The 10611-nt window shown below is 49.6% G+C and overlaps 1 protein-coding gene across 1 annotated transcript in view; it reads right to left on the bottom strand.

Annotated features, from left to right (window-relative positions):
* Jdp2 (Jun dimerization protein 2) overlaps window positions 1-3179 on the bottom strand; it is a 46376-nt gene extending 43197 nt beyond the window's left edge. Inside the window, exon 1 of the mRNA XM_005343372.3 lies at window positions 250-3179. Within this exon, the coding sequence (XP_005343429.3) occupies window positions 250-679 (430 nt within the window). The 5' untranslated portion in view covers window positions 680-3179. The remainder of the gene's footprint in view (window positions 1-249) is intronic.
* Window positions 3180-10611: the final 7432 nt, after the last annotated feature.

Raw genomic sequence — 10611 nt, 5'->3', positions numbered from 1 at the left:
CTGCAGCCTCTGCCGCCGCCAGCGCCCCCCGTCGCGGTCGCCGAGCGTCCCTCCCGCAGGCTGTGGCGGGCGGCAGGACGGGTTGCATCAGCCCCGGCTATATAGCGGGTTCTGAGTCGCGGCGGGGAGGGGTCGGGAATGCGGAACCGGCCGAGCTGCCAGCTCCACACGTCAGAGGGGGGACGGAGAGGAAGAGAAGGAGGGGACAGGGAGGAGGGGGTGTGGATCGCGCGCTTCACACCCACTGACCTTCACCTCCCCCGCCGCCGGCGGCCTCCTCCCGCCGCTGCTCGCGCTCCTCCGCCTGCCGGGCCGGCCCGGGCCCTGCCATACTCGTCCTGGCAGCATCACGGTCCCGCGGCGCGCCCCGACCGCGGCTCCCGAGAGCGCGAGGCAGCAGGACCCGGCGAGCGGTTATGTAAGCGCATCCCCTGCTCGGCCGCACGGCCGCCACCCCCGAAGCGCTGAACAGCCAGGGAGGCAGCCACGCAAAGGCGGCGGCCGGACGAGCCGAGAACCCCTTCCAGCTCAGCCCTCGCTGAACCATCGTCCTCCTCCGTCCGGTGCGCTCTCCTCCCTCCCCCGCCTCAAACCCTGAGCGAGGTGACGTTCCGCGCAGTGATGTCTTCGGACGCTGCAGGATCTCGCAAGCCTGTTTTGTTTTTCCGTGCAGGAGCATGGGCGGAGAGATCAAGGCGTTTGAGAGCCTCTGTCCCTACCCACTGTCCACCAAAGCAACCCGAGGTCCTGACGCCACGCTGTGAGTGGACAGAGACCCAGACTGGAGCTGCAGTTTGAGGCCACTGTTGTGTCAGTGGCTGGTCCAGTTTGACCCAGGGCTCTCTGCCCAATCCCGCAGGCTTTTGCCTTCCTTTAAGAGGATGCAGCAGAAGACCTGACTTCTGCAAGACCTCCAACAGCTTTCTTCCTCAAGGACTCTCAGGACTGGCTTCCACGCCCTCCTCCCAACCTCCTACGGAGGTAGATGGTAAAGGACACTCCAGAGAGAACATGACAGTCCTTCAAAGGCTGGTACACAGAGCCCTTTGGCAGAAACACATGTGGCACCTGAGAGCTATTATTTTCATCCCAGGTTTTCAAACTCTTGAATGACCAGTCCGTTCCCCTCCTCCCTTTCTGCTTAAACCAGAGAGAGGTGACAATGTTGACACTCAGTGACCTTCAGACTCCTTTTCAGAGAGATGGCAGGTCATCACCCATAGAAGAAAGGAAGTGAAAGAAAAAGCTCAGAGCGTACAGATGCTCAGAGTGAAAGACTTGAGCACCAATGAGCCAAGCTGGGTGAGCACAGCTCCACGTGCTTGCCTGCTGGGAGGCGTCATTCTCTATGCTTCCCTTACATCTTCCCGCAGGGGAAAAACAGGTTGACTGGGAAGAGACGGTCCAATGACATCGCCTGTCCATCCTCACAGTCACCATCAGCAACCTCCCTCAAAACACTGGTGCAAGAAAAAGGAAAGGAGGATCTCCAGAGGAACACTCTCTGCCAACTCAGTAGTAGAAGAAAGAACCTGACTCTCCATCCCAGAAAAGCCAGCGAGACCTTTACCAGGGCACAAAAATCAAAGCTGGCGACTGTGAAAATGGCTTACATGATGTTTCTCCCCCAAGATGAGGGTCTGGGCATTTATGTGAAAGAAAACATTGAACACGGGAAGCATTACTTTATGTATCCTCTGTTGGGACTTTGAAAAAGCTAAACTGATCTCTGTGCAGGGACTAATAATTAACACGTGTGGTTAAAGTTGGTCCTCTCCACGGCGTACTTTGGATCGTGGCTGGGTGACTGGCAGTACTACTGGGCCTTTGCTTCCTACACAAATTGAGTATGCTAAGGGAAGGCACTAGGGAGGCCACTAAAGAGTCTCTTCCCTCTCATCTCCCATAATATCCACTTAGGCTCCCCCTTTCTTATACAGATGTTCTCCAGTTTCATATACACATACAGCTCAAGACCTGTCTTCCAGCCATACTGTTTCCTACCAGACCCCTCTCCGCAGCCATTGCCTGTGGGAGAGGCCGAGAGGGAAAGGCCACAGCTGGCTTCTCTGTGCAGACTCACAGTCTCCTGACGGAACTGATCTACCTCGGGCTCCCAAGGAAACAGTGGTCTAGCCTAAAGCAATCTGAATTTAGGTGTCTCCTGCTACTAAAAATAGGTCCTGATTAAGATGCACAGCCATGGCCGGTGAGCTGATTCAAAGGCAATCACGTAGCCCAAACCAAACGGATGAGACTAGGAGTTTTCCCAGCCACAGACTACCAGAAACTGACCTGGAATTCACAGGTGCCACCTCAGCTAGGGAGTTTATGGAGGGAAGTCAAGCCACCGAGGAGCCAGTGACAATGGAATGCCCATGGCACCCGGTCCCTATGTCCAGCCAGGCGGGCTTTTCTCCCTACCCCTGGAGATTTCAGTTAGGGATCTATGAACTGTGGCTGGTCTGAAGCAGCTTGGATTTAGATCTCCTAGTATGTGCTACCGGAGTCCTCATGGAGGGAGCACGTGTTGGAGTGGGGATAAAGCCCCGTTAGTAGAGTGCTCTCCTAGCATAAGCACACATTCAGGGGAGTGGAGCAGACCTAGAAATTCAGAGCTTGGGTGGTAAGGGCAGGAGGATCTGGAGTTCAGCTACATAGTGAGCTTCAGGTCAGCCTGGTAGCCGTGAGACTGTAGGTAAATAAATAAATATACATTGGCTGTCATATCTCTTATTTGGACTAGCCTGTTTTAAAGGTTACTGGACATTGGTAAATCCCAAATTCTTTGCTGAGGAAAAAGTGAATTGATGAGGTAAACCAGTTCCCCGGAAGTGTCCATCAGCGTCAAAAGAGGAAGCGATAGTTCTGACTAACCAATCTGTCAGCTCACAGGCACACTCAGTGTTTACTGAAAATCTGCTGTATGCCTGTGACCTGTGATGTGCACAAAGACGCGGCTCCTCACCTGTCCCCACCTCCCGAGGAAAAACAAGTTAAAAGAAAAAAAAAATGAGCCACAAGGTCAAGTGTAGCTGGAAGGTAATTACGTGACCTGAGCTGTAGGCACTGCAGGAGTCCAGGCAGGATTCTTGCCTGTCTCCATTCCAGCTGTTGATGCTGTGGTAAACAAGTCTGAGGTCTCTGTACAGCATCACAATTAATACCAAGTCTCCCAGTTGGTTATTTGGGAGCTGCTCTTCCAGAGGACCCATGTTCAATTCCCATCACCCACATAGGGGCTCCCAACTGTTTGTAACTTCAGTTCCAGGGGTCCGGCACCCTCACACAGACATACATATAGGCAAAGCATCAATGCGTATAAAATTAATAAACTATTAAGATATCATTGGCGGCAGATAGAGGGCAGCTGCTGGTGGTCATTTTCCTATCATGTGACAGGAGACTGGCCTAGAAAGAAACCAATGAGGAGAAGAAAGTTCAGACATACAAGAAGAGAACTAGCCATGAGTTCATCTTCGAATCACTGAGTCTAACATGTCACATGCTCGGTTAGTCTTAAGACACTGTAATGATGGAGTCGGCCTCCTCTTCCTCTCTTGAAGAGATGGCTTGAGTCAGGTTTTCTGACACTTGCCACCAAAAGAATGCTGAAGAATACATGCAGAAGATATCCAAAGTGAAGTGTTTTAAGGAATGCTGAATTGGCTCCATGGAGTTTTATGTTTCTATTATTGCTCATCCATCAAATGCCACTCAACCTCCGAGAGACTAAATACAGAACCGTAGAAACTGCTTTCTCATGGTTCACAGTTGAGCTAGTCATTTAAATAATTTAGTCAGACAACCTCATTTGAATATCTGCTCGGCACTGGTACCACCCTTATGAAGGAAGCGAAGTAAAAAGGAAATATCATTACTTCCTGCCCACAAAGAATGACAGTCTGTAGACTGGGAGTGTGAGTAGGGTGGCTGCTTACCACACACAAAGCCCTGGACTCGATTCCCAGCATCGCAGAAACCAGCTATGCTGGCCTACCTGCAATTCCCACGCTCAGAGACCGAGACAGGAGGGTAAGGAATTCAAAGTCATTCTCAGGCACATAACAAGTCAGAGGTCAAGCTGACCTATAAGAGACACCGTCTCAAAATTAAATAAGTAATAACTTAATTAATTTAATTAATAAAACAAAACAAACCTCAATACAAAACAAGCAAATAGCCTCAAGGTCCAAGAAGATGAATGCTATTCATGGAATTGAGGCAAAGAATGACTGTGACCCAAGGAAAACCTGGTACATTCTGCTCCCAGAATGGAAGTGGTCCCTGAAGGCAATACTAGGATTGTACGTTGACTCTCCGAACTGTTAGACCAAAAAATGATGTTTCAGTCATATTAAATTTCAAACCATGAGTTATTAACGAATAAGTACTGACTAAATAAGTGAGTGAATTAACAGGTTCTGGATTTTTTTTTTTTTTGATTTTTTGAGACAGGGTTTCTCCGCATCTTTTGGTTCCTGTCCTGGAACTAGCTCTTGTAGACCAGGCTGGCCTTGAACTCACAGAGATCCGCCTGCCCCTGCCTCCCGAGTGCTGGGATTAAAGGCGTGTGCCACCACCGCCCGGCTCAGGTTCTGGAATTTTATATCTAAGTTCATATTGGCTCACAGGTCAAGGCTACAGTATAATCGTGACTGGCAAGCCAAGGCAGCAGGAACTTGTAGCATCTGGTCACATGACCTCCACCGTCAAGAAGAAGAGAGTAAAGAATGCTGATTCTTAGCTCAAGGTTTCTTTTTCTACACAGCCAAAGGCCTCAGTCCAGGGCAAGGTGCCACCCACTGTGAGTGAGTCTTCCAAACTCAACCTAAGGAATACTGGGCTGCAGGCGATTTTAGATCTCATCATGTTGACAACTGAGGTAAGCCATCGCAACCATCATCTGGATTATAACCATCAACGTGCTGTTTCATCCAACACAGACCCTGTGGCTGTGTTGGCTTCTCAGATTGGTCAGACTCACCGTGGTTCCTCCCTCTCCTGCACTGAATCCTTCCAACATTTGATCATCTGCGACGTTTACTCTGTTCCTTATTTCATGTGTGAACAAAATAAATAGATAAATAAAAAAGGAAAAGAAAACATGGCTGCTCCTGGCTTTGGTGAAGCCGGTTTATTGCAGACACATGGAAGAGCACAGTCAGAGGGAGAGACACCTGGGAGAGTCCGGCATGGACCTGACCCTCAGCCAGGCCATGTGGGGAGACAGGGTAGGAAAGGAGAGGGCGAGAACCGGGTGCACAGCCAGGAGGTACAGAGACATAAAGAAAGTAGGTAACCATGATGCCTGGATTATATAGAGAAGAGCAGCCCAGCCCTTTGGGCTGGGGAGTTCAGGGTAGTGGGGGTGGGGTATGCCAGCCACTAGGTCCGTCTAACAAGTAGGGACTGCAGGATGCAGGGGAAACCTGGCATATGTTAAATAGGCCCCTTAGCCGTGTTTGTCCAGGGTTTGACACCTAGCTACACGTGCTGCACTTCCAACTGTTTAGACCCGCCGTAGAGGTGAGGACAACATTTTTTTGTTTGTTTGTTTCAAGATAAGGTTCCTCTATGAAGCCCTGCCTATCCTGGAACTCAGTCTGTAGACCAGGCTGGCCTCCAACTCAGAGATCCACCTGCCTCTGCCTCCCAAGTGCTGGGATTAAAGGTGTGCATCGCCATCACCAGGCTAAAGGTTTTCAACTCCTGTAACACCAGCCATGGACTGCACTTCTGACTGGCACTTGACAGACATTTAAATAAAAATGGGTGGGGCCTAGAAGATAATTTATTTTGAATCTTTGCTGAGGTAGAAGGCAGTCTGGGTTCTGGCTTTCAAGAATTTTCATAGGCTGGGCAGTGGTGGTGCTAGCCTTTAATCCCAGCACTCAGGAGGCAGAGGCAGGCGGATCTCTGTGAGTTCGAGGCCAGCCTGGTCTACAGAGCTAGTACAGAACAGGCTTCAAAGTTACAGAGAAACACTGTCTCGAAAAACAAAACAAAACAAAAAAAAAACAAAACAAAACAAAACAAAACAAAACAAAAAAAACTTCACGGGGAAGGTGTGGAGCAGAAACTGAATTATCAGTCATACAGAGCATACCACCTAGCCTGTGAGGAAAATACTGTATTTCATTGAGGAGGAAATTAAACCCACACTGATGACACAGATCTAGCTGAACAAAAGTTATGGTGGGAATAAATCTGGGTAACTTTTTTTTTCTTCTTCTGCTGCATGTCTTAAAACAACCATGGATAAAAAGTTATTTCAGTAAAATGTTTGTGGAAGGGGGGGGCGTCCCCCAGTTTTCTTAGCTAGGTGACGTTTCCTCCGACACTCATCAGTCTTGGTGTGGTGGAGAGGTGTGTGGGAAGGCACTCCAGGGGCAGAGACTGGGCTAGTGTGTGTGGGCTCCAGTGGGGGAGGGGCAGGATTGCCACTTGGAAGAAGGCTCTTCCGCTCCAGGCAAGGGAGCCAGGTTTGACGCCTGGGTTTTTCTAAGCGCGTGGCCCCAAGTCAGCCTGTGTGTGCTTTCCAGAACAACACTCCTCCAGCTGAGGTGAGGGAGTCCACTACCTTGGGGTCATAGATGGAAATGCGCCCTCGGAGACAGCAGAAGCCTCCGACACGTGGTACCTGGGTATCTGCTGTCATCATCCGAAGAGAAGGATTGAGCACACTACTGTAAGAGGCCACCTCTCTGGCAGGCCTCAAGGATGTCACACAAGAGAGCCCCGCTTCCCCCCTTAGGGAAGTCTGGGGACAAGGGCCTCTTTGGTACCCAGGCTGGTTCATAGTCTCCTTTTCAGGTTTCATGCCCACAACTCCTGTGTCCTCCCACCTGGCCTGTGGCCAGCCTTCCTCTATCTCCTGCACATACCTTCTTAATCCTCCCCTTCCTCCTTTGAAAAGCCTGCCTTCCCTTACAAATGCTTCCTCAAATGCGGGCTTGTTATTTTCGCATTTACCCCTTGAAGGGTTCCCCTCAGAGAGCTCAGGCTCTTCGAAGGCAGGTTTCAGAGCACAGGCTACAGTTTTATTAATCCCTTCATCGCATGGCTGTACGTTCTGCAAATGCTTGACAGGGTGCACAAGCAAGGTCATGATTGTCAGAAATCGATGAACAAGGCCAGCCTCTTTGTTAGGTGAATAGATAATTAGCCAATTAACCGAATCATTACAAGAGCACATGGGCGAATTAAGAAGTGTCTCAAGACAGAAAAGCCGCTGCGACCAACTTCTCCCATTTTCAGAAAGTGTTCTCCAGCTGCGCTTGGTAGCACACACCTAAAACCCTAGGACTCAGGAGCCCAACAAGGCCATCAAGAACTTGAAGGCAGCCTGGATTCTAAAGTAAGTTCTACTACACCCTGGCCTACATAAAGGAATCTTAGTTAAACATAAAACCAAACCAGAAATTCTTAATGAAACCAGCATGGCGCCCCAAGTCTATCACCCACTGGGCATGGCTAAGATCCTTTGAACAAAACCTTCTCTGGGAGCTTTGTCGTTTTCCTTCCTCCCACGGTTCAAAGTCTCCATGCTGCAGAACAGCTCTACAGACTCTATGGCCCAGTCGCTATTCCTCCGGATCTGCTGCCACCTTGGTGTCTCAGACCACATTTGCACGTTTTAACTAAGACCCTCATCTTTTAAGATTAGTGGATAATGCAGTCAATTTCAGCATGGCAGAAAATGTTGGGCCTCATAAGGCCCGAGCGTGAGGCCCAGTGTAATTTCCTGAGCCTCTTTCGAGTTTGGAGACCTGTCTTTGGCCATGACTTCCACATATGAGTGACTCAACACAGCCCCACCTAAACCCGCCTCTGCCCAGCCGCTGCTAACGTGGCAGAATATTACTGGCCCTTATTCCTTACTCCACCCCAACCCATCCCAAGACTCCCACCCGCTATCTCAGCCCTATATAAGTTCCTGCCTGCCACAATAAAATGAGATCCTGCTTCGACAGACTCCCGACTCAGTGTGTGTGTTTCTCTCTGGTGGCCAGGGGGGAGGTCTGGGTCTCCATCCTACTCAGCCCCAGGGAAAAGTCTGGCAGGTCCGGCTCTGCCCTGCCCTTTTTGCCAGTGTACCCAGCATGAAAAAGGGTGGATTCTGGAGCCAGACTACCCATTTGCAAGACTCTCTGAGGCATAGAAGTTGTGTGGCCTTTGGCAAGTCATATGCACCCTGTATTAGACTCCCCTTTCCCGCTAATAATACTGCTTATTCAATAGTGCCCACATTATTGTATTATAAACCTGTGAGGAGTTACTACCCATTCGGAAACGATGCTCATTGTGTAGTAAGGGCCGGAGGCAGCTGTTGGATGTGCTTTTTGGACCTCCACAGCAATGTGGTATCTAGCCACTCAGAATCAGCCAAGTCTCGGGATGACTGGGGGGAGAGGGGCTGGAACATTTATCAAAGGGACCAGTCAATGACAGCAATAAAGGACGCTCCAGAGGTAAAGAGACACAGAATGAAGACAGCTCTCTAAACCCAGCAGTCAAAGCTCAACCGTCCACTGCTCAGACAGTAAGAAAGGAGCACAGAGGCTCGTGAGCAGGGTTTGCCTATCCATCACGTCTCATGTGTCTCTCAGTGATCGTCATTTTCTATGCTTCCTTCTGTTCTTCAATGATGGGGGATAATATTCTTAGGATAGTGGCACTGAACTGATTTTAGCCTTAGGGATTCCATAGTAGACTCTTCCTGATTTTCCCTCTAAGGGAACTAAGGTTCATGAAAGCCATGTGTCACAGACAGCATGGGTGTGGAAAGATCCGTCCGTGCCCCAGTCAGACCCTAGGCTCACAACCCAACCTGGCTCCCAGACTCAGTTACTTCTCCAGGGAAAACAAGGAGTAATCCATACTCACTGGGTCACTGTGAGGACCAGGCTGACCATGTATGTCATGCACCTGACCCAAGGCCTGCATGGAGTTCATGAGGCCTCAACAAGGACGTTTCCTGGTGCTCTTCTTTACTGGGCAATGGGAGGAAAAAGCCGGGGAGGGGCTGGAAAGATGACTCCGGAGTTCAGAGCAATTGCTACTCCTCAGAGGACCAGGATTCGGGTCCCAGCACCCACTTGGTGGCTCACAAGCCTCTGTTGCTCCAGTTCCAGGAGATATAATACCCTCTTTTGAACTCTATGGGCACTGCACATACATAGGGCATAGATATACATGCAGGCAAAATACCCATACATATAAAATAAAAAAAATAAAATAAATTTAAGCAACAACAGGGCTCTAAAGATAGAACTACCAAATGGTCCTTCGGCGCCATGAATATTAATTGCCCAGTTAAGATCCATTAAATCTATTTGGGAAGCCAGTAAGAGTGCCGGGAGCTAAAGGGTTAATGTCCATGTATGTATGAATTTTTAGTTTCTGGTTCTTGATGGCACTTGGGACAGGGCTTCTCAGAGAAACTAAGCCCCTGCCTAGCAGCATGGCCTTGCAGCATGGTCTCCAGGGCAAAGTTCCCCATGAGAAGTCTCTCTGCCAACATACCTCTATTGTGATGTGGAATTATTAAAGTAAAGATCCTGTCTGGGCCTACGGCTTGGCTCTCAGTCCTCTCTGAAAACAAATGTCACTGCTGGTCCGGACCTCCGGCCATATAACAGGGACAGTGGCCCCCTCTCCCTGTCTCAAGTCAAGGTGGCAATGCATTCAAGGGCATCTAAGATTCAGTTGTGCCATCAGACCCAGAGTCAAGGAAGTGAGCCAGGCGATGTTTAAGAGATACTGGGGCATTAAGTAGAAGGAGACAGTTCTTCTTCATCTGTGTTTGCGGTTTGGAAAGTCATCTTCCTTGAACCTGCTGCCACCTCTCTTTTGCTAGCGCTGAGCTCTATGTCTACTCCTGGACTAATCCTGTTGGGCTCAGACCCTCCATTCACTTCAGGGAGGCTGAATCCCTGAACCTGCTAGACACTGGGGGACTGCGCAGTGGGGAAGGAGAACGGAGGCTCTGAGCAACGCAACGGGCTATCCTCGACCCCAGGGACTCATTTTTGTTTGCAATGGGAGAACATTAAAACATCACAGCCGGGTAGTGGTAGGCACGCCTTTAATCCCAGCCCTCGGGAGACAGAGGCAGAGACAGGCAGATCTCTGTGAGTCTGAGTTCGAGGCCAGCCTGCTTTACAAGAGCTAGTTCCAGGACAGGCTCCAAAGTCACAGCAAAACCCTGTCTTGAAAAACAAAGCAAAACAAAACAAACAAACAAAACAAGGAAACCCCCCACCAAAACAAAATGACGTCACTGACTGAGGCCATTTGGTGGTGACTGTGCCTTTAATCCCAGCACTCTGGAGGCAGAGGCAGGAGGGTCTGAGTTCAAAGCCAGCCTGATCTACAAAGTGAGTTCCAGGGCAGCTAGGGCTACACAGAGAAACCCTGTCCAAAAAAAAATAATAATAAGGTTACAAATTTAAGGTGGTTTTGAAGTCTACCAGCCGGATCCAAATTGCACATCATAAGGACTAAAAGTCCTTGAGGACTCTACACCCCTAGAGCTCAGGATTGATTACAGGATTGTCATTTCATGTGTGTGTGTGTGTGTGTGTGTGTGTGTGTGTGTGTGTGTGT

Source organism: Microtus ochrogaster, chromosome 1 (assembly GCF_000317375.1).
Source record: "Microtus ochrogaster isolate Prairie Vole_2 chromosome 1, MicOch1.0, whole genome shotgun sequence".
Taxonomy (NCBI): domain Eukaryota; kingdom Metazoa; phylum Chordata; class Mammalia; order Rodentia; family Cricetidae; genus Microtus; species Microtus ochrogaster.
This window is presented reverse-complemented; position numbering and strand designations above follow the sequence as displayed.